This window comes from Enoplosus armatus, chromosome 13, assembly GCF_043641665.1.
Source record: "Enoplosus armatus isolate fEnoArm2 chromosome 13, fEnoArm2.hap1, whole genome shotgun sequence".
Taxonomy (NCBI): Eukaryota; Metazoa; Chordata; class Actinopteri; order Centrarchiformes; family Enoplosidae; genus Enoplosus; species Enoplosus armatus.
Genome location: NC_092192.1, coordinates 2,860,726 through 2,881,771, shown reverse-complemented (window position 1 = coordinate 2,881,771; position 21,046 = coordinate 2,860,726). Strand labels below are relative to the sequence as shown.

The 21,046-nt window shown below is 40.9% G+C and overlaps 1 protein-coding gene across 1 annotated transcript in view; it reads right to left on the bottom strand.

Annotated features, from left to right (window-relative positions):
* The window catches only part of LOC139295553 (glutamate receptor 1-like), a 62,287-nt gene that overhangs the window by 27,179 nt on the left and 14,062 nt on the right, over nucleotides 1–21,046 (bottom strand). Inside the window, exon 3 of the mRNA XM_070917754.1 lies at nucleotides 7,983–8,222. Within this exon, the coding sequence (XP_070773855.1) occupies nucleotides 7,983–8,222 (240 nt within the window). The remainder of the gene's footprint in view (nucleotides 1–7,982; nucleotides 8,223–21,046) is intronic.

The following is a 21,046-nucleotide window of genomic DNA, read 5'->3' as shown; positions in this document are numbered from 1 at the left end:
CTACAGCCACGCTAGTGGCTCTCTGAGGCTTTACTCTGGTGCAGTGGTGCTTTACGCTAAATGGTCACATTAGCACGGCAATTCATTGAACAGTTGTCGAGATGTTTAAATCAAACCAAATAAGTCAACCTCATGGTGGCAGTGGAGGAAAAGTCTTGCTCAAGGAGAAATCTCGCAAGAGTTGAGATGCTGCAGGAAGACAACAGTGTGACAACAAGAGACAGAAACGTCTACCTCTTTAGGGATCCTCTCCATAATGTTGTCAGACACTTAACAATCTGAGCCTGTCACTGGAAAAATCTAGCACTTTTAGTGAACGTACTTTTCATGGGCGCAATTGCACCAAGGATTACGCTGCAGCCACTGCAGCCCGTTCGCTGCTGCCCTGAGGTGATCTACTGGACCAATTCCAAAGCGTTTGGTTACTATTACTCATTTAGACACAAAGAAAATGTATCCAGATTTCCTGAAAAAGTTCCTGCAGTGGAAACAGGCTAAAGGTTAGTGATTAGCTGATGAAGCAGGTGGAGCATTTAGAGTCACATGTTTGCAAAAACATTAGCCATAACAACTTTATTGGGTGCTAACATATGAGACATATCAGTTTTCAAAACATTGATAACTGATGATTCTTCAAAATCCTGAATTACATTAATTGCCAATGTTTTTTGAAATTCTTGCTGCCTACAATATCTGTGCATCGCAGCTATAGAAAGACCATAGTCATAACAAACTTGCTCAGACTTGCTGTACACCCATCCACCTCCGTTTATACCCACTGGATGTAAATCATGAGGTAAATCGTGATTATAATTAGAGCAGATAACGGGCTGTTTGTTCAGCTTGTTGTCAAGGTCTTCTGCCTCCTAGTGGCCAACAGATACCATCATCAATACATGCAGCTTTAATTGTCTTCTAGTGTGTTTCTACAACCTAACAGGCAGTTTTTGCTCGTGTTTCAAAACCCTACGAGTCAACACGCAGAGTAATTACATCAGCATTTTTAAGTACACACACACACACACAAACGTAATCAAAAGGCAAGTCAGCAAAATTCAGATAGACTTCAAAGAGTAGAGCGAGAGAGACACAGTGAAAAAGGAACTTCAAAGATACTGTCTGACACACACACACACACACACACACACACACACACACACACACACACACACACACACACACACACACACACAGCGACACCTCCTCCAGAGTTATTACCTCAGTGTGTCTCAAAGTCAGAGCAGAAAAACTTAAAGTCTTAAAGACTGTGTGTGTGTGTGTGTGTGTGTGTGTGTGTGTGTGTGTGTGTGTGTGTGTGTGTGTGTGGCCCTCCTTCGCTCAGACTTGGAGAACCCAATTATATTACACACTAACTGCAACTGTACTTTGAGTAACACGTTTACACTCAAACAAAATGACAAGAATCCCATTATGATGATGAACGCTGTCATCACACAACAGAAGTGGAGAGAAAACTCAACTGGACAGAGAAAAGCTCCAGCAGCAGCTCAAATCATTGGAAAGAAAATGTTTTACACACTAATTATTTCGTTTTAGAAAGGGGACTCTGGTAATGATGAACCTACAGATAATTATCAGCTGAATCTGCAGCTTCGCTCTGCTTTACGGAGCTTTATAGTGAGATTCAGCTCATTGTTTGGCTGTTCGGCTGCTACTTTACTGTTGTGGTTCACTCTCACCGCTCTAAAAACCCACTGAAAACTTAAACTTAAAAGGTGATACTATATCCATGTTGTTTCGGATGCCCACAAATGTTAAAAAAGGGTTAGTTATTGCAGTTTTAAGATGACATTTTCATCAGTGCTTGATTGCTGATTTGTCATTGTCAAAGTATTGAATTATAAATGCTCTTTTTAAATTAAATATCCCCACTTATCTGCCTAGGTATTTTATATAGGGTTGTGATTAACGATTATTTTCTTTACTGATTAATCTGTTGATAATATTCTCAATGAATCGATGAGTAAAACCCATTTTAATTTGGTGATGCGTACATCTTAGTGAACACTTACGTTATAGACAATGGATTTACAAACAGCTGGTGCAACAAGCTCCAGCAGTTCCATAAAGATATTGGTGTGGAGGAACTTGACCCCAGACTGGAGGTCTTTGGACCTGATCGGAAACAGATCCATAGAAAAACTACCCAAATCTAATGTGCATAAATTAACCAACCCGAATAGACCTAATTCCAAAAGTAATTTGTTTATGCTTTAAAGACTAATTTATAGAAATAAGTAATATAATACTTTCCATTTACCTGCATCTTTCACATTTGCTATTTACCTCAAATATTTTCTCCTGCTGTGATTATGATGTACTAAATGATTAGAGGCTGATACCGAGGAAGCTCAGATCCTCACTAATGCTCTTGTGGGACCAGAAATCTGGTGGAAAGCGTGAAACCAGAAGAGTTGAGGCTGTTATTGCAGCACATTGACGCCCATGGTTTCACAGTCACATGTTCAACTATCACATCAGGCTGCAATGTTGAGCTGTCCACATACATTTGGCCACGTAGTGTTAGTTACTTCCTCTCTACGTCTGGTGAAGAGCAGAGGTAGAGGAAGCAAAAGAATGGACACCGAGGATACTTTGCTCATAATTGCTGCGATGTGACAGTAATAATGTGCTAACCTCTCAGAGGTAACTGCTCATTAGCATCCGCAGTGACAGTGTTTACAGCTGCTGCAAAGGCTCAGCTCTCCACACAACACACACACACCCACACTCTGAGCAAAACAAGTCAAGTGTGTGTTAATGATAATGTATAACCTTCAATTAGAGATACAGCAGAGCAAGACACCCACACTGACAGAGTGTCAGTCACTAACATTGAGAGAGAGCGAGAGAGAGCGAGAGAGAGAGAGAGAGAGAGCGAGAGAGAGAGAGAGAGAGAGATTACAATGAGAGATTAAATATATAAAAAGAGGTGTATGAGAGAGAGACATAGAGAGGAACAGAGAGAGAGAGAGAGAGATTACAATGAGAGATTAAATATATAAAAAGAGGTGTATGAGAGAGAGACATAGAGAGGAACAGAGAGAGAGAGAGAGAGAGAGAGAGATTACAATGAGAGATTAAATATATAAAAAGAGGTGTATGAGAGAGAGACATAGAGAGGAACAGAGAGAGAGAGCGAGAGAGCGAGAGAGGAGTTTTATAAATATAGACACTACTCCGCTCTCTGTTATGCATCTAATTTCCATAAACATCCCGCATGCATGTCATTTACTATTAATGCACTGCAAGAGGAGAGAAGAGGAGGGGGAGAGAGGAGAGGACTGGACAGGAGAGGAGGGGACAGGACAGCAAACAAAAAAGGAGAGGACAGAGAAGGAGAGGAGAGAAGAGGGGAGGAGGGGACAGAGGAGGAGAGGACAGGGGAGGAGACTAAAGAGGAAAGGAGAGGACAGAGAGGAGAAGAGATGATAGAAGGGGACAGAGGAGGAGAGGAGAGGAAACAAGAGAGGTGGACAGAAGAAGGAAGGAGAAAAAAGGAGAGACAAAGAGGAGAGGAAAAGAAAGTGGAGAGAAGATAATTATAAGGAGGAGTAAGAGGAGAGCAGACTCCTCAGCAGTATACCAGTATGTTTCCATGACTCCCAGTGTTTTCCCCCAGCATGACTCATACAGAGAATTACCACATCAGCCTCCATCTGTCCACAGATGCTCATAACACATTACTGTCTGTCTGATACAACTCAGGGCCAACAAGGGGCCAAGACAGGGCCAACACAGGGCCAACACAGGGCCAACACAGGGCCAACAAGGGGCCAACAAGGGGCCAACACAGGGCCAACTCAGGGCCAAAAAGGGGCCAACAAGGGGCCAACACAGGGCCAACACAAGGCCAACACAGGGCCAACAAGGGGCCAACACAGGGCCAACACAAGGCCAACACAGGGCCAACTTAGGGCCAACAAGGGGCCAAGACAGGGACAACTGAGGGCCAACACAGGGCCAACACAAGGCCAACTGAGGGCCAACACAGGGCCAACTGAGGGCCAACTCAGGGCCAACTCAGGGCCAACACAAGGCCAACTCAGGGCCAACACAAGGCCAACACAGGGCCAACACACTTTCCTGCCTCTCTACAGTCCGAAGTGAAATGCTAAAAGTAATCATTAGCCAACTGATTGTTATACTGCTATAAATATGAGTGTGTTCATCACAAAAAGAACCAATAAGAGTACTGTTAAAGTATCGGATCAATAAGCAGTATCGGTAAGAGTAGTAGTACTGTTAAAATCGTATCTTCTCCATCCCTTGTTTTTACAATTTTGATTGCAATGATGAGACCATATTTTTTTAAGGAAATCATCAGTGAGTGTGTGTGTGTGTGTGTGTGTGTGTGTGCATGTTGCGTGTCTAACGGTGAATTAGCATTACATTAGACTAGTGATGCAGCAGCAGTTATGTCAACCACACATACAAAATCAGTTTCATGTTCAATTACACATGGGCTCTGTTCATGCAAGCTGATGCTTTACTTTCTTAGCAGCTGCTGTCTGTCTGTCTGTGTGTCCTCCTGTCCAATGATTGTTTTTCTTTTAAATCAAAACAAGGGTTGACTGAGCACTGTGCTGTCCAGTTCAGCCACGTCGACCACTGGAGATTAAACACATGGCTCAAAGGAACCTTGATGGCAGACAAGAAGACAAGAATAAGTGCAAAATAAAAGACGGCAGCGAAGGGAAGGAAAGGAACATGTAAAAGCTTTCTCAGCCCTCTGGACAGTTCAGAGAACAGACGAGGACGACGAAGAGGTGAAAGGAGGACAATAAGGAGGAAGAGGACCAGGAGGAGAACAAAGAGGAAAAAGTTCATTCATTGTCACAGTGGTCAGATATGTTTTGAATAGGGCTGCAACTAATTATTATTTTCATGATTAATCAATTCGTTCTGTCGTATAAAATGTGAAAAGAATGTGAAAAATGCTCATCATTATTTCCCAGAGCCCAACGTGACGTATGCTGCTCAGCAAATCCTCACATTTAAGAAGCTGGAACCACCAATGTTTGACATTTTGCTCAACTAATCAATTAATTACTGATTATTGCAGCTCTACTCTTGAATAAGAGATTTTATTGTCAATGAGACTTTTACACAGTTAAATAAAGAAAACTCCATCCACAGAGCCACACCACTAGCATGGCTAAAAACCACAAAGACGAAGAGGAGGGAAGACGAAAGGAGGATGACGAGAGGGAAGAGGAGAAGGTGAACAGTAAGGAAAAGGAAGAAGAGGAGGAAAAATGAAGGACAAGTAAGACAAGGAGGAAGAGGAGGTGATGAAGGACTGAAAAAAAAATACTCCACTGTGCTTCACTGTACGTACTGTATGGTTCCAGCAGTCAGTAACTGTACAGAAAAAAGGCTTTACCACAAGGCTGTGTCCATGGCAACGAGACAGAGCGATAATTATGGGATGAGTCAGGGTCTATCATTTTTTTATCTGAGTGTGTGTGTGTTTGTGTGTGTGTTGAATAAAGGTCAGAGAAGGCTTGTAAGTTCATTATGTAATAAATGGTTGGGTTGTTGCTCTACACATGTTTGGAGTGTCCACACACACACACACACACACACACACACACACACACACACACACACTCACACACACTCACACACACTCACACACACTAAAAGGCATTATAGAGTCTGTTGCAGCGACTCGTATACCAGCAGCCAAGCAGAAAATAGGCACTCAACAACACTCAGCTACATTTACTGAGAGGAATATACTGAGAGGAGGGAGGAGGAGAGGAGAGGAGAGGAGAGGAAGGGAGACAAGAGAGGAGAGGAGAGGAGACAAGAGAGGAGACGAGAGGAGACAAGAGAGGAGAGGAGACGAGAGAGGAGAGGAGACAAGAGAGGAGACGAGAGGAGACAAGAGAGGAGAGGAGACGAGAGAGGAGAGGAGACAAGAGAGTAAAAAAAAAAGGTAAATAAAGACGATTGAAACTGAAATGAAACCATGTGAGAAGTTCAGAGGTGTAATGTCTCTTTGGTGGAGTTGCTGAAACATGACAAGGAGACACAACTACACAGTGGTTTTATATAAGAGGTCACAAGCTGAAAACACTGGTTGAATTTTTTAAAATGTGCTGTATTTTTACAAACATCATGTTTCTAATGAAAAATCTTAATCTGCAAAGTAACTAGTAACTATATCTGTCAAATAAATGTTGTGGGGAAGATTAGATGTAATGCTACTCCTGCTATGCAGAGTAGCATAACATGGAAAGTACCTCAAAATTGTATTTAAGTACCCTACTTGGGTAAATGTACTTCACTTTGTCATCATAACACCTCTGACTTCTTCTCCGTTGAACATTTACTATCTCGACTGTTTCCTTCTGTAACTGATTCTACTAAAAACACACTTGTTGCTTGTGAAAGCTTGGTGGCAACTTCCTGTTTCTGTATAAAATGTAGTTCTTACAGACTCTTTCCTCTTACTTAGAGGATGTGTGTAAAAAGAGTGTTTGAGTGTTTATTGATCATTCTCTTTCACCACCACAGGGGGCACTGTGCGTTGACGTTGATAGTGGACATAAACCAAAGCTGTGTTAGAGGCTATCAGCCCCTAGAAAGCCCCTCTGCCTCCAACAAATATCTAATGTCTCCTTGGCAGATGTTGAGGAGCAATAACATTAGACAGACTGCACCGCCGGGGCAGACAGTTACGCACTATTACGCTAGATAGACTTCCACCGATGGTTCCTGGGCAGATGTAAGAGGCAATAAGATTAGACAGAGTCTGCCACCAACTGTCAAATGGACTATAACGTCAGATCACAGGCCGTGGGGAGACACTAGGCCCGGCTGAGAGGGGGGGAAATGACAGAGCTAACTGCCATTTTTGCCATTTTTGCCAATTCTCCAAGTTTGTTTGTTTGTTTGTTTGTTTGTTTGACTTAAAGAGCTGGAGGTGAAGTTTAACTCAGAGGAAGTTCTCAGTGCAAAATTCAAAGTTTGTGTCTCTAAATGTGAATTTTTTAGCAGTTAGAGAAGCTCCTGGATGACAAGCAGCCGAGGATGAAGACTGCATCTGAAACTTTCCTGTCAAACACCATCATTATATTCTGTGACTTTTCTGCACTTTCTGTTCAGCCTGGGTTGAAGAGGTAGAGCTAAAAACTGTTCTGCAAAAGTTCAAATGCCTGAATCCGGTTTTGTTTTCTGTTGCTGATTCTTTCCAGCCAGTACACTTGTGAAGGGCTCTTTCCTTCGTCAAGTGTGTTTCCATCCACATGTTTTTATTGTTTATATAAAAATATAAAAAATATCTGAGTGGGAACGCCAGAAAGTTTTTAATTCTTGTCTGAGGTGTAAACGTTGGTGTGTGGATGAAAACCAAATAGAAACAGACTTGGTGGATAAATGATGGCGTACTTCACTCAAGCTTCTAGGTGAAAAGCTAAAAATAATGTCATCTTGTTGTGTCCTCTTCTTCTGCAGTGATTTAATGCTACCGACTGGAGAATTAGCTCCACCAACTGTTTGTCTCCATGAACATATTATTCACATAACAGAAGTGGAAGGAAACACATTAATTCACATTTTCTCTTGCCAAATTTCTGGAGGTTGGTTCAAATTTGTGCTAAACTTGGATGGAAACTTTTGGTTCAGCTAATGTGTCAACAAGTTTGAATAATAATATATTTAAAGTTTGCTTGATTTAGTTCATAATCATAAGCTTGATGTCCTGCATCATAAGTTGGACTAAAAGTACTTGCATAAGCTGATAGCACTAACTGATAGTATGAGACAGGACGGGAACCTGCCAGCGATGAACTCCCATCCATCACCCCAAGATCAACACATCCTCCCATTACACTGCTCTGTATAAACGTCACTCTACTTCCTGCATTGCCAATGAATGCTGCCGTCGAACATAAACCTCTAGGATGCACATAAAAGTAATTAGTACAGTATCATGCATCTTGTGTCCTCACCTGAGTCGGAGCTGTACATGTAGACGAACCTGGTCCAGTAGAAGTGCTCCAGCAGGGCCATGAGGGGCTCCTGCAGCTGGGGCCGCAGCTGCAGGACGAACTGGTTGTTGGTCTGAACGGGGAAGGACGGCGTGACGAAGCAGACGTGCAGAGAGCCGCAGAAAGACATCAGCATGTTGACCGTCCGTCGGTCATACAGACCCATGATGGCGTACACGCCCTTTGAGAACTGGGAGCAGACTGAGACAGAAGGAGGAGGGTAAAAAAGAGAAGATTATTAAAACAGAGCGCATTGTTTCATGTCAAATTAGGTTGAAGAAGAAGCTGTTGTGGTTTTAAGTGTCTCCATAGTGAAGACCACTGCGCTCTCGGCCATCACTGCTGCTCACTGTCATCAGTGTGTTTAATGCCTGCCTGCAAACCATTTCCTTCTGGATAATAACAAAGTTAAAGTGTGTATTTGTAAAAGCCTGGCATTTATACAGTCAAATAATTCCTTGTTGTGTTTTTCAGTGTAAACATCCACAGGGCCAAACACAGCTCCTCAGTACCGTTTTACCCCTCATCCCTCTCTCTCTGTTACATCTCTCTCTTTCACCTTCCTCTTCCTTTACATCTTTATCTTTCCAGAATATCATTTGTCTTGTTTTCAAGCTCCACAATGAAAAAAATATTAAAATGATGTTTACTGAAAATGATTTATTCATGTTGAAGATACTGAACTCTTATTTGTTAAACCAACATTACTTTTCCATGCCAACTTAAAGGTATTTTTTATTATGTTCAATATATTAAATTAATATCTGTTTGCTCAAGTGAGTTATAAAGCTTTCACATGTTTTGTTTATCATTTCTACAAGATCATTTCTAGAATCTGATTTCTGATTAAAGTATTTTGTACATCATTATAAATGGTCTTGCTAAATCTTTTAACTACAACATTTACTATTGTACACATTTCTTGCACAAAAATAACTTGTATTTCAGCCTTTATTCAAAACATTGCAATAACAGCACAGGTACATATATACTAGAACCTATTATAACACACTGTACATACTTAAAACACCTGCCTTATGACAAGTACTATCATTTCAATACAAATCAACACAGTAATGCGGTGCAAATACTAGTTCAAACTTATTCCCCATTCTCTGATCATGTCACTGGACTGTTAAAGGTCAGTAAGTAAAGCAGGACAATATCAGAAGAGCAAAGCTAAGAGGAACACTACATGTCTAAACAGCACAACAACAAAGAAAATGTCGAGTCCATGTGAGAGGAACTAAAGTTCACGTCCTTTAGAATGAATAACACAACGAGTCTACGATCATTGCAATGGAGCAATAATCTCCATAATCCAAGATGGCGAACACAGAAAACTGCATCCTGTCTGCATCATAAGCACACATTGGTAACAGCTCAAGACACAAGTGCATTTATGCAAATCTTGCAACACCATCTTGCCCTCGAGGACAGTTCTGATGTCCTCTGGTTTATGCTCCGGTATCCTGGTCTTTGATAACATTGTATTCTCACTGTGGTCTCCTCAATGGATCCCTCAATGAGAGCTTCATGACCAGCGACCCGTAAAAACACACGTTCATAAAACATGACAAGTTGTTTCCTCGCTGACCTGGTGGTCACATGTTGGAACAAAACACCAACAACAAACCTTCACATGACTGTCAGGACTCTGGAGCATCACTCAAAGCAAACAATTCATTGCTCTTAGCTGGAGGAACATCAGATATCTACTTAAAAAAAATGTTAACAGTGGAAAAAGTTGCATAATTTTAACTGCGACTGTCGACTTTTCCTAACTTGTGAAAAACTTGTCACACAGGTGTAACAAAACTAATCCACATACCTCTGGAGAGGAAAATACAATATAAGACTGTTCCATGAACTCCAAACGCACATCTTTCGCACACATTTTGTGAAACATTAACATTTGTAATAACACGAGCGAGCTCAAGTTGCTTACTCACAGATATATGGACAACAGAAAAAAATGTATCTTAAGAGACCATTTCTAACTTTGACTGATTTGATACGTTTTAATTACCTTCACTGTGTAGAAACCTCTGGAGGTCCACGACAAATCCTCTGACATGAGAGAGAAAATGGCGTGGAGTGTGTAGCGGTCCTCTGGCTGTTGTTGGGCCTGTTCCCAGGAGGCTGGGCTTTCCATTTTGAACAAAACTGAATTATTTTACAATGTTGTCAAAGCTTGATGTCCTCCATCTCCCCTTTTTTTTTTAGTGCAATTTCTTTTTTCCCCATAACATCCAAGTCGCCAAACAAACTAGAAGTAAAATATAGTTCATGTATCATGCTCCGTTTTCGTCTATCGCACTGAAAAACTTTTGTCTTTGAAGTGGCTCACACAGGTACAATAAAAACAAACATGTAGCAAAAATATGCACATAGCATTAAAAGAAATATATGCATATGTATTTACACAGAGTTAAGAACAGTTTGTCTGCAAAGTGCAAATATGTTCAAGTGTACGAGCACTAATTCCCTCACAGCTTGTTTATCATGTTGATGGCAGCTGGTCTGAATGACTTTTTGAATATATTTGTTTTGGCCAGAAGGTGACATTTAAGATTTTGTATTTACTCCAAACAGTGATGTCTCCTTCATTTTGTCACATTTTTAGGTTGTTTTTCTTTTGCATTTTAATCAACTCTTCTTCATCTGTCTTTAAAGCAACATACACACTTCCCTGCAAAGCCTGTGACTGCTCTCATTTGTCATGCACGTTTGTTGTTTTATCTGCCTTTGACTGTTTTTTAATCTTTACGCAACTTGTAACAGCAAAATCTCTGTTTGGTAATAAGCTAAGAGATGATGAAGTGTTTTTATCTTCATGGTAGACGAGACATAATTTCAGCTGCTGATTTATCTGCTGCTGCATAGCTGATAGTGTCCTGTTTCACACAAAACCTCCACATGGTAAATCCCTGTACACACAATGGCTATAATCAAATTACTCTTCATGCAGGGCTCCTTCACAGTCAGGGATTAAGTCTTAAGACAAAAAATAATACTCGCTGCTGAGACACCACAAGTTATTCAGTGTCTGTCTTATATTACGGTCTTCTGGGCACAATCGGATTTAGACTGTATAAAAATATGTTTGTATTATCTGTGTCATCACCCGGAAAATCCTCATTTGGACAAAAAGAGGTGAAGTGAGAGGAGCTCAGGGGAAATAAGTGAGTGAGTAAGTGAATGATACTGGCTGACACACCTGTCAATCAAGCAAACACCCCAAAAACATGAGGCTTTTTAAGGTTTAATGTCCTCTTAATTAAACGTAACAAAAGTCTGAACATCATCACAATCGAAGTGCATTACTGTTCCCTCATATTTCGGTTACGTTGTTCAGATATTATGTAACAAAGAGTAAAGTTTGTCCTGAGGGTGGTGCTACAAATAAGGTCACAGTGTCATTAAAATTAAGAAATTAAGAAATTAAGAATTGGATGTCCAAAAAAGTTCCTGCAGTTGAATGACTCCAAATCATAAATAATTATAATTACCCCTTCTGGCCCTTCACCACATGCAGCATTAACAATCTCTCGTCTAGTCTGTGCATCTTATCTAATAATATTAAAAAGAGGAAGTAACTTCTGTGTACTTTTTGACCCAGAGTGTCTTTTGATGCTCAGGTGACTAAAGTGTTACAGTCCTGCTTTGTCCAACTGAGACATTAAACCATTAAACATTAAACTTTCATCTGCAGATCTAAATCTGACATCGCAAAAATAAATATTAAATATCATATCATTTTATCAATGAAAAACAACTATACCGTTCCTAAAAATACACTACCTACCTACCTCTAAAGTCAAAAATAAAGGGGTCAAAGGTCGAATAAACACAAACAAGATGCTTCACCTCTCAAAGTTGTAGTTTTAACAGTCTGTCTTTGTCTCTGTCCATCTAAACCTAATTAAATTAAATGAGCACAAATCAAATATCAATATATCAGTATTAGATCAGCCACATATGTGCCGACAGATGTCCTCAACTATTCTGTGTGTGTGTGTCCTTGGTGCAGCCTCAGATCCCTGTGGCTAGCGCTAACATGCTAACAACAACCCTGGTCCCCCTGAGCAGGCTAGAACTGGAAATAACTATTCCCCCTGGTGCCATGCTATCATGCTAACAATAGACGTTTGCCCTCAGGCGAATGCTATCATGCTAACGAGGTATCTGTCTCTTAGCATTAGCGCTGCTGTCCCACTGGGACGACAGACTGTTCCTTCATCAAAGAGGGTCAAGCAGCAGAGAGCCGACAGATGCTGTGAGCCTTTGAAATCTTTGTAGTTATTTGTGTTTCGGTCAACAGGATCCTCATGATGGGGGTCCAGATGTAAAACCTATGGGATGAAGCAATGAAGTGATGTCTAATTTATGTTATAAATACATGAACTGCTGTCCTTCTGTAATCAATGAGCTCAGTGTGTACTGTTCTCATTAATGTTTTGTTGCAGAAAACCATTTTTAAATTCCTGTTGGCGTCTGTTTCTTGTCTTCCTGTCTTACAAATGGTATTTATTCTTAATTATTTACATTTTACTCTCTATTCTCTTATTGTTTCATATTGCCTTTTGTAAATCACTTAGTCGTTTCTGGTTTTAAAAAGTGCTATATGAATAAACTATATTATTATAGTGCCACTTAGTAGCTGCTCTGGAGCTTTTAATTGAATCTTCCTCAGCAGATGGAGTTTGTTTTTCAAATTTCCACTTTTTTTCTGAGAACTTAAAGAGCTTGAAAAAAAAAGGAAAATTTAATATTAGTTCCATGACAACTGTGAAACTCCATCAGCTGAGGAGGATCATGTGATACGGTCGAACGCTCCAGAACAGCTCAGTGGATCTTGTGGTGGAAGGTCAGGAATGAACTTTCACAGCCAACTTCCGGGTCTGAAAAGTGAAGCCAATGCGGAAGTGCCTTAAACTTGCGTTCTTTCCAGTGGCCAGCAGGGGGCGACTCCGCTGGTTGCAAATAGAAGTCAGATTGTGTAGAAGTATACTGTACACTTCTCTCTTGATTTATTACCTCAGTAAACATTTTCCTAATGAGTTTATGGTCTCAGTCACTCGCTTCAAGTCTTCTTCAAAAACAGCATGATGTTCCAGTAAGTACATTTACAAGCCAACTTTGTTAGCAGTGACTCCGCACGGCGTAGCCAGGAGCCAGGTGCAGTCAGGTAGAGGAAGGTGTGCATAGTGTCTTCAGATTCTTCTCCACCCTCTCATCCAAATATGGTCACTTCTGGTTCCTAAAAACCAAGATGGCAACTCGAGGCTTCAAAATGGTAGTCCGCAAACCAATGGGTGGCTACGTCCACTTCTTTTATACAGTCTATGGTCACAGCCTTATACGTGATGTTTAAATCTGATGACTGACGGAGCAACAACACATCACCCCCCTTTGACAATTAATATCAATGAAGACAAATGCTCAACAAGGACACTCATCGTAACACCACAGAGACTGAGATGACCTCGCCTCGTACCCACTGAGGGTCCTCGAGTCAGACATCTCGCTCCCCGCCACCTGAGGCTTTTAGACAGAGCTTTATTTAAACACAGCCCAGAGACGACAACAAGCGCCACGGGGCCCACAGCTGAGACCGTGTCTACCCACAGAGCTGTTCATCCTCCTGACACATCCTTCCATCTGTCCATACTGCAGATCTGTCTGTCCGTAATAAATAATAATCACACTGATGTTTGGAAATAGACAGAAAAGAAAGATCGTTCAGCTGAAGGGTATTGGCGGGTAATTGAGAGGTCGTCCATTAACCAGAGGCTTTCACCGTCATCATCCTCCACTGCCTCCATTCTCGACGACCCACGGCTCAACTGTTTACGCCCCTCTGCTGAAAAGACGAGACAGGACGGCCCGGAGACACACATCCAACGATCAGGTCGCTGTTTCACTCCGTCGTTCTGTATTCCCGTCACTTAACCGACACTTTTCGCTGTTGCTTTCCCAGAATGACATCCAGAATGAGCTAAACACTTAATAGTGACATTTATATTTGCTGTTTGTTTTATCTGAAGTGACTTACATTGAGAGCAGTGGTAGATTCAGCTTGACGTTTGTGATCACTGACATTACAAGCAGCCAAAGGTCAAAGGTCACAGACTGCAGACAATACAGTGGTGAAGTGGGCTGAGGCTCTGCTTCCTGTTTATTCACATTTCAAGAGTTTCCTTTTCGGGGCGTCCTGGTGACTTGGTGGAGTTTAAGACTCTGATTATGGCATCCACGCTCTCTCCCCTCACTTCCTGTCAAATCTCTATTGTGTAGATGAATCCAGGTTGTAAGTGGAAATAAAAAAGCTCACTTGTAATGTATAAAGGATGACACTTTTTTAAATCGCTTCTGCAAAGAAATCTGTCCAGGAAATCCTTTAGTACCTCTTACAAGCTGGAAATATAGTCATGGAATTCATCATGTCAATTCAAGCATGCATTTCTTCTGATTACAATTAAATAAAGTTTGATCATAAAGACGGTGTTTTTTTGCAAATGTTAATAAGAGTAAACTCCTCCTGCCTTGTGCTTCAAGTCACTGTTGACTTTTTAAATATCTAACAACCACGATCTTTCCCTAAGCTTAAGTGCTCTGAGTGCCAAAAAAAAGTTTAGTAATGCTGTAGTTGCTATGATGGGATATTGTAGGCAAGTGTTGCCAGGATATGTACTTGGGGGACATTTGACATTTTGTCAGTGCATGCTAGTTGACACGCTGTAACATATCTGATGTTGGGTGATAAGGTCTGGCTCACAGTCTGCGTTCCACTTCATCCCAAAAGGATGGGGTTGAGGTCAGGACTCTGTGCAGACAAGACAAGTTGCTCCACAACAAATGAGGAAAACCATTTCTTTATGGAGCTGGCTTTGTGCTCGGGGGGCACTGTCATGTTCAAACAGCGACAAACACAAAGTGTTGACATAAAGTTGGATCACTGTATGCTGAAGCATTTCACTTCACTGGAACTAAGAGGCCTAAACCAGGAAAAAAATAGGGCTATCCACATACTTTTAACCCAAGCACCTACCTCCGGGTCTGAAAAGTCAGATTGTATAGAAGTCTATGAGAAAATGACCCTACTTCTCACTTGATTTATTACCTCAGTAAACATTTTCCTAATGAGTTTATGGCCTCAGTCGCTAGTTTCAAGTCTTCTTCAATACAGCATGAGGTTCATTTTGTAAATTATGGTCCCATTTAGAGTAAAACAGACGATAAAGCAGGGTCTGCTTTACGGCGAGGCTACCTTGTGACTGTCAAGTCGCTACCACAGTGACCTGTCAATCAGGATAGACGTGTTCGGTTGCATGAAAAGACCAAAAAAACAAGATGGCGATGGCCAAAATGCCAAACTCAAGGCTTCAAAACGATCGTCCACAAACCAATGGGTGGCATCACGGTGGCTACGTCCACGTCTTTTATACAGTCTATGTTTTAACCAGATATTGTAACTTAGCTAGTTTGCTAATTAGGTAGCTCAACAAATAAATGTGTGTCCACACAATCAGCCATGCTACAAACTGAACAGAAAATCAATCAGTTTATCAGCACACAGCCTGTCTGCTTGGGTTTTCTTTTTCACACCTTACATGTTTAGGAAGTCTTGACTCACAGAGACATACTGTATTTCCAGGTTTACCAGTCCGAGGGGACGACAACTGGACCCTCAGTTCAAATAAACAGGAGATATGAGGTTTTCATCTAAACTCCCAGCGAGCTGAATGGTACCATGCACCCGTCTCAACCTCAGGCTCTAATTAATGTGTTTAGTAGCAATGCTGAATAATAGATTAAATGGCTGCCTTCCTCAGGGTGATACACCATTCATGCACACACACACACACACAAAACCTAATACAGTGCACACATCCACATGCTGATTCACACACAAACACATACAATACACAAGAACACACACATTGAGTCTAAAGTCATTTAGGCAACTGCTGCCTCCCGGGCATCGATGCAATAATCTCCTGCTGAGAATGCAGCTCTGACAGACACACACACACACACACACACACACACACACACACACACAGGGAGAAATGGAGGCTTCCTACAAGTGTTTTCCTCCCCAAGAGTCGCAGGTTCAAATCCCATCTGCCTGCTCAGAGTCTGAACCTCGTCTCTGTTTCCTCCATGTCTACATTGACATTTCAGTCACAATTCCCTCCAGAGGCGACGAACAGCTGTAAGAGCCACACAAACCACACCAACCACACCAACCACGACTCCTGTGACTAATTCCAGCAAAGCAAACTGCTGTTATTTGGCAGTAGAAGAAGACATTCCACTTTACAGTGTGCTGATAGTTTAGTGACTTTCTGAAGTGAATCAGCAGCTGAGCGGAGCTGAAAGAACAAACTGTCTTCACCATAAATGCCACCAAAACTATCGGCCTGTTCAGTGGACAAAAGAGTTGTCAGGGGCATATTAGCTACATGTCAGAAGTAAAAAGGAGGACAACTGAGGATAAAGCTCCCGTTTGTATTTCAGCTTTCCTCCTTTGAAGCTTTCGATGATCATATAGTGAAACTCTAGAGAAATCTTTGAATCATGTAGTTCAGTAAAATGAGAGAAAATAGAAAAACAAAGAGTATAAAATCAGTCAGTGTGAATCAAAAAATGTACTGCAAAGCAAAACTGCTTCATTAGACAAACGACTAAAAAGTAGTCGTGAATACTCCATAAACTGTGCCACTTGAAGAAAAACTGTATTTCCACTGATTTCGTTTTGTGCTCGATGTGAACACACTTAGTAACTACATGCTCTGTCCACTGAGTACAGCATGTCACAATGTGCCGTTGTGCATCACATGTTGACTTTAGTCCTGCGTGAATAAACGCTGCCCTCTCATTCGTCTGAATGCAGCCAGTCCTACTACCTACTTGTAGGTACATAATAGTGTTTCATGTTTATTTTTTACGTATCTTTGTTCAGCTTTGTGTCTTTGTTTTTAGCTGTACGTCTCTATGTCTACAACAGTTTTCGGTGTGAATGCCTGCTAAGGCTGGACAACATGATGAATTTATTAAATGACCATAATTGCGAACCTCTTACTGACCTAAATGTACTCTTGTCATAGGTTACAATGGATACATAGTCTGAATACCTTATAATTAAACTCAGAATAGCTACAAATATCGAACCAGATATGCAAATGCAGTCAAGAAATCCAGACTTTTTAACTGGTCATACATACATAATCCAGACCAGATGTTCAAACTGTGAGGCGCCTCCCCACTGCTTTTTGTTTGATTCTATGTAAAAATTGCATTAAAGAGGAATTGGATAACCTGAATTTAAGGCTTGTATCTGCCTTGCTGAAGTGTCTTTGAGCACTGAAATCTTACCAGCCTCACTGAGGAGTTTCCCTACAGGAAGCAGCTAAACAATCTCACAGGATTCAAGATTCCAATTCGCTGCTGGAATCCGACAATTAGCATTTGTTTCATGTGTTTTAAACATCAGAAAATATTTTCTACTCCAAATCGTTTCTCAGTGGACTTGGAAAGAAACATGGAAAAAGAAACAAACCCTGCAGTTTATTTCCTCTCTTTTCTTACCTTCAGCCTTCTCTCTGAATAAAATCCCTCCCTCCTGACTGTGACTCTGGCATCTGATCTTGCTTCTGTTTTGTCCGACATGAAATTTAGGCTTAAGATTATTAATTAAAGATAATCCCTTTTTCTCTGCTGCTAGCCCTCGTATCTGAACACCGGCTCTTCCTTTTTGTCATTACTTGCCAAATTGTGTTGTTGAAGATAAACGTCTTTGCAGGCAAAACATGCTGCGCTCTTTTCTTTTTTTTTAAAGCTGCATTTTATCCTCATTTCACATTTGAGGCAATTCAACTGAGCGTGTAACTACAAGTGAGACTCAAGGGCAAAATGTCACCAGCAAACCAAATCAGCTCTCTCTGTTTCTCTCTCTCCATCGGGCTTCCTGCTTAAATGTTTCCAACACGATGTGTTCTTTATTTTTTATTTTCTACACCAATAAACAATAAATAACACAAACTACGGGGAGCGGGGCAGTCGTGTCCTATCCTTCTGTCTTCTCAATCTGTAGGCTCCTGATAAGGGAAGTCCTGGCAGCAAAACAGAAGAGAAACACCATTTAATTTCCCCTCCCTCCTCCTCCTCCTCCCATCTTCATCTGAACCTCTGGGAAAGCGGTGAGTTAAAATGTTAGTTAGCTGGCTCTCATGCAGCTGCTGCTTAGAGGATAGAGTTTATATTTAAAGAGCAAACATAAAGGGCTGACGATACAGAGGAGGAGGATTTCTTAATTTTGAACCCTCGACTGTTGGTGTTGGATTATTTGTGTAAGAACAGCATGCTTACTGTCTGAATTAAAGCTGTGTAACTGTTGGTCTGGGTTTAAATTAATAACATCAACAGAACAAACAGTGAAATGAATTCAAGTCAAAATTGCATTGGGTATTATTGCATATATTATGGGAGGAAGCCCAGATAAAAATACAGTAGGTCTGAAATGAGATGATGTCTGCAGACACTGTCCAAATATTGGCAATGTCCTTTGGTCCAACTATTGGATGGATTACCAGGACATTTTAACAGACATTATCCAAGTTTCCATCCATTCATTTCCAGAAAACCTGCAAAAGAAAATGCAAATTAATGTGCGTTTCCATACACTACTGTCATGTGTATCAACTACATCAGTCAATGTGCAACTAACCTGGTGAAACTGATGACAAACTAATGAGAATGAACCATGGCAACGTAGGCTACACCTCTGTGTTTTTAGCATATTTAACTCCCCATCTCCACCGCCTTAGTGATTCAAGAAAACTGTGTGCAGATCATTTTGATGTGTCATAAGTGTGTAGGCAATGTGCTGTCAAACCGGTATGATGAGTATAATGTACTAGTATGTGTTGGCCATCAAGCACAATAATGGACAGACTGACGAGGCAAAATAAAACGACTATATCACAGCAATAGAGATACGTCACATTTTGCATTTAAACCAAAGCGAGTTCTGTATGTTTGGAGCCATGAAATCCAGTAAGGACTTCTCCCGCTCCTCAACTCCACGTGTAGACGACCTTGTTTAATCAAAGAAACAATCCTGTAGGTGAACACTGTAACGGAGCGATTTAACAGCCCGAAACATTACCTGAACACAAAAAAGGGAACTTTCATTTTCTGTGCTCTGAGGACTTTTCCTCCATTGCATTCATCTCTGCTGACGGATGGATTTTCTGCCGCTCAGCCCAAACCCATTACTTCAGACTGGGAAAAAAGGCAATATTTTTTTCATGAAATGGTCCAATCCTGGATTTTTAATGTGCAGCAGGGTGTGAGTTCATGAAGCCATCAGCAGAGCCTGAGTCTGAGTTAACATGAGGTCACACTCAGGTTAGAGCTCCATTCAAAACCCTGTTACATGCTCTATTAGACTGAGATACTCGCTCTACCTTCCTGTCTCTCTTTCTGCCTCTCCCGATTCAATTCATTTCACTTCTATTCAGTCCACCTCCATTCAATTCAGCCTGATTTGCTGGCATGAATGCTACGTCGTGTCGTGTTGCCAAAGTGCCTGACTCCATTTGGGTTCCTTGATAACGGGATTGTTGCAGCAGCACATTCATTAGCATCCAGACTTTGGTCTCTCTGTCCCCCCTCTCCTCTGGTGGTTTGCAGTGACTCTTAAGGTCATGTCCTCTGTCCTTGTATCTCTGTGTCTTTCCTCAACCTCAGGAGTCAGCTCATTATAATGAATACTTTTACATTTTTGAGAGTTAGATGAGAAGATTGATACCACTCTCATTTCTGTTCATTTAAAGATTAAGCTGGAGCGAGGAGGAAGCTAGCTTAGTTTAGCAAAGACAAACCCAACTACCAGCACCTGACTCACTAATTCACACCTTATATCATGTTTGTTTAATCCATACAAAAACAGTACTGTAAAAGAGAAAATTCAACATTTTATGAGGGATTGCATGCCGAACTACTTCTTGTGTGAGAATGGTAACTTCCTCGAGTCTCCACTGGTTCCCTGGCAATAGCTCAGAGGAATTTAAATAAAACACAGTCTACAATAGGCAAAAATTTGATTCAAATTTGAGAAAAGATTTGGAATCTGCCAAGACATCTGATGCTGGCTTTCAATAATTGACAATTTTCATTACTCCCATCAGTAAACTAAGCTAGTAATGTTATGTTGTTTGCTACGAAAATGGAGGACACTAGCGAGCAAAGCCGTCCTGAGCGTGGAAGTATTTTGGATTCTGCACTGTAGATCACAAAGTAACTAACAAACATAAGTCAATCGAACGAATTGCGTGTCATTTCAAATTTGTTCTTGATTTTTGGAAAAAGTGACAGTCCTAATACCATTGATACTACAGTACAGATGTTTTATTAACACACTACACCAGTGAAGGTTTAAGCAACACACATTTCTTGATTAAGGCTTAAAAAATGTGCCTTTACGGTTAATAGAAACTTCTATTTGCAGGAGACAGGATGTGAACAGCAGTATCCAGTGTCAAAGCTGCATGCTTTGTACACATAACCATCCACCGACCTCCTGAGGTTGTCTCCCAGTAATTATTTGTATGACCACATGAGGGTTCTTGTCAGGAAAACAAACAAATAATGTTGTTGTTTATCTGGTGAGGACAGACTCTCAATAAGTGATGTTTCTCTGTCTGAACTGAGCTCAAAACACTCTGGTCTCATAGAGGCACAGAAAAATACAAACTGAAAATGTTAGATAATAAACGACAGCACTGGCACTTAATAAGCATAAATAAAGGAGAGTGAAATAAACAGCATGAATGCAGGGTTGGCAAATTATCAGCAGGAGAAAACACATAGAAAGGCAATATTGAGCATGAAATATATGCAAATGAGAATAATCTTGTGAACAAATGTGAAGACGTAAGCAAAGTGGGATCGCCGGTAAATATGAGAAAATGAAGAGAACTATTGTAAAACTGTAAAAACAGTCTAGACAGACA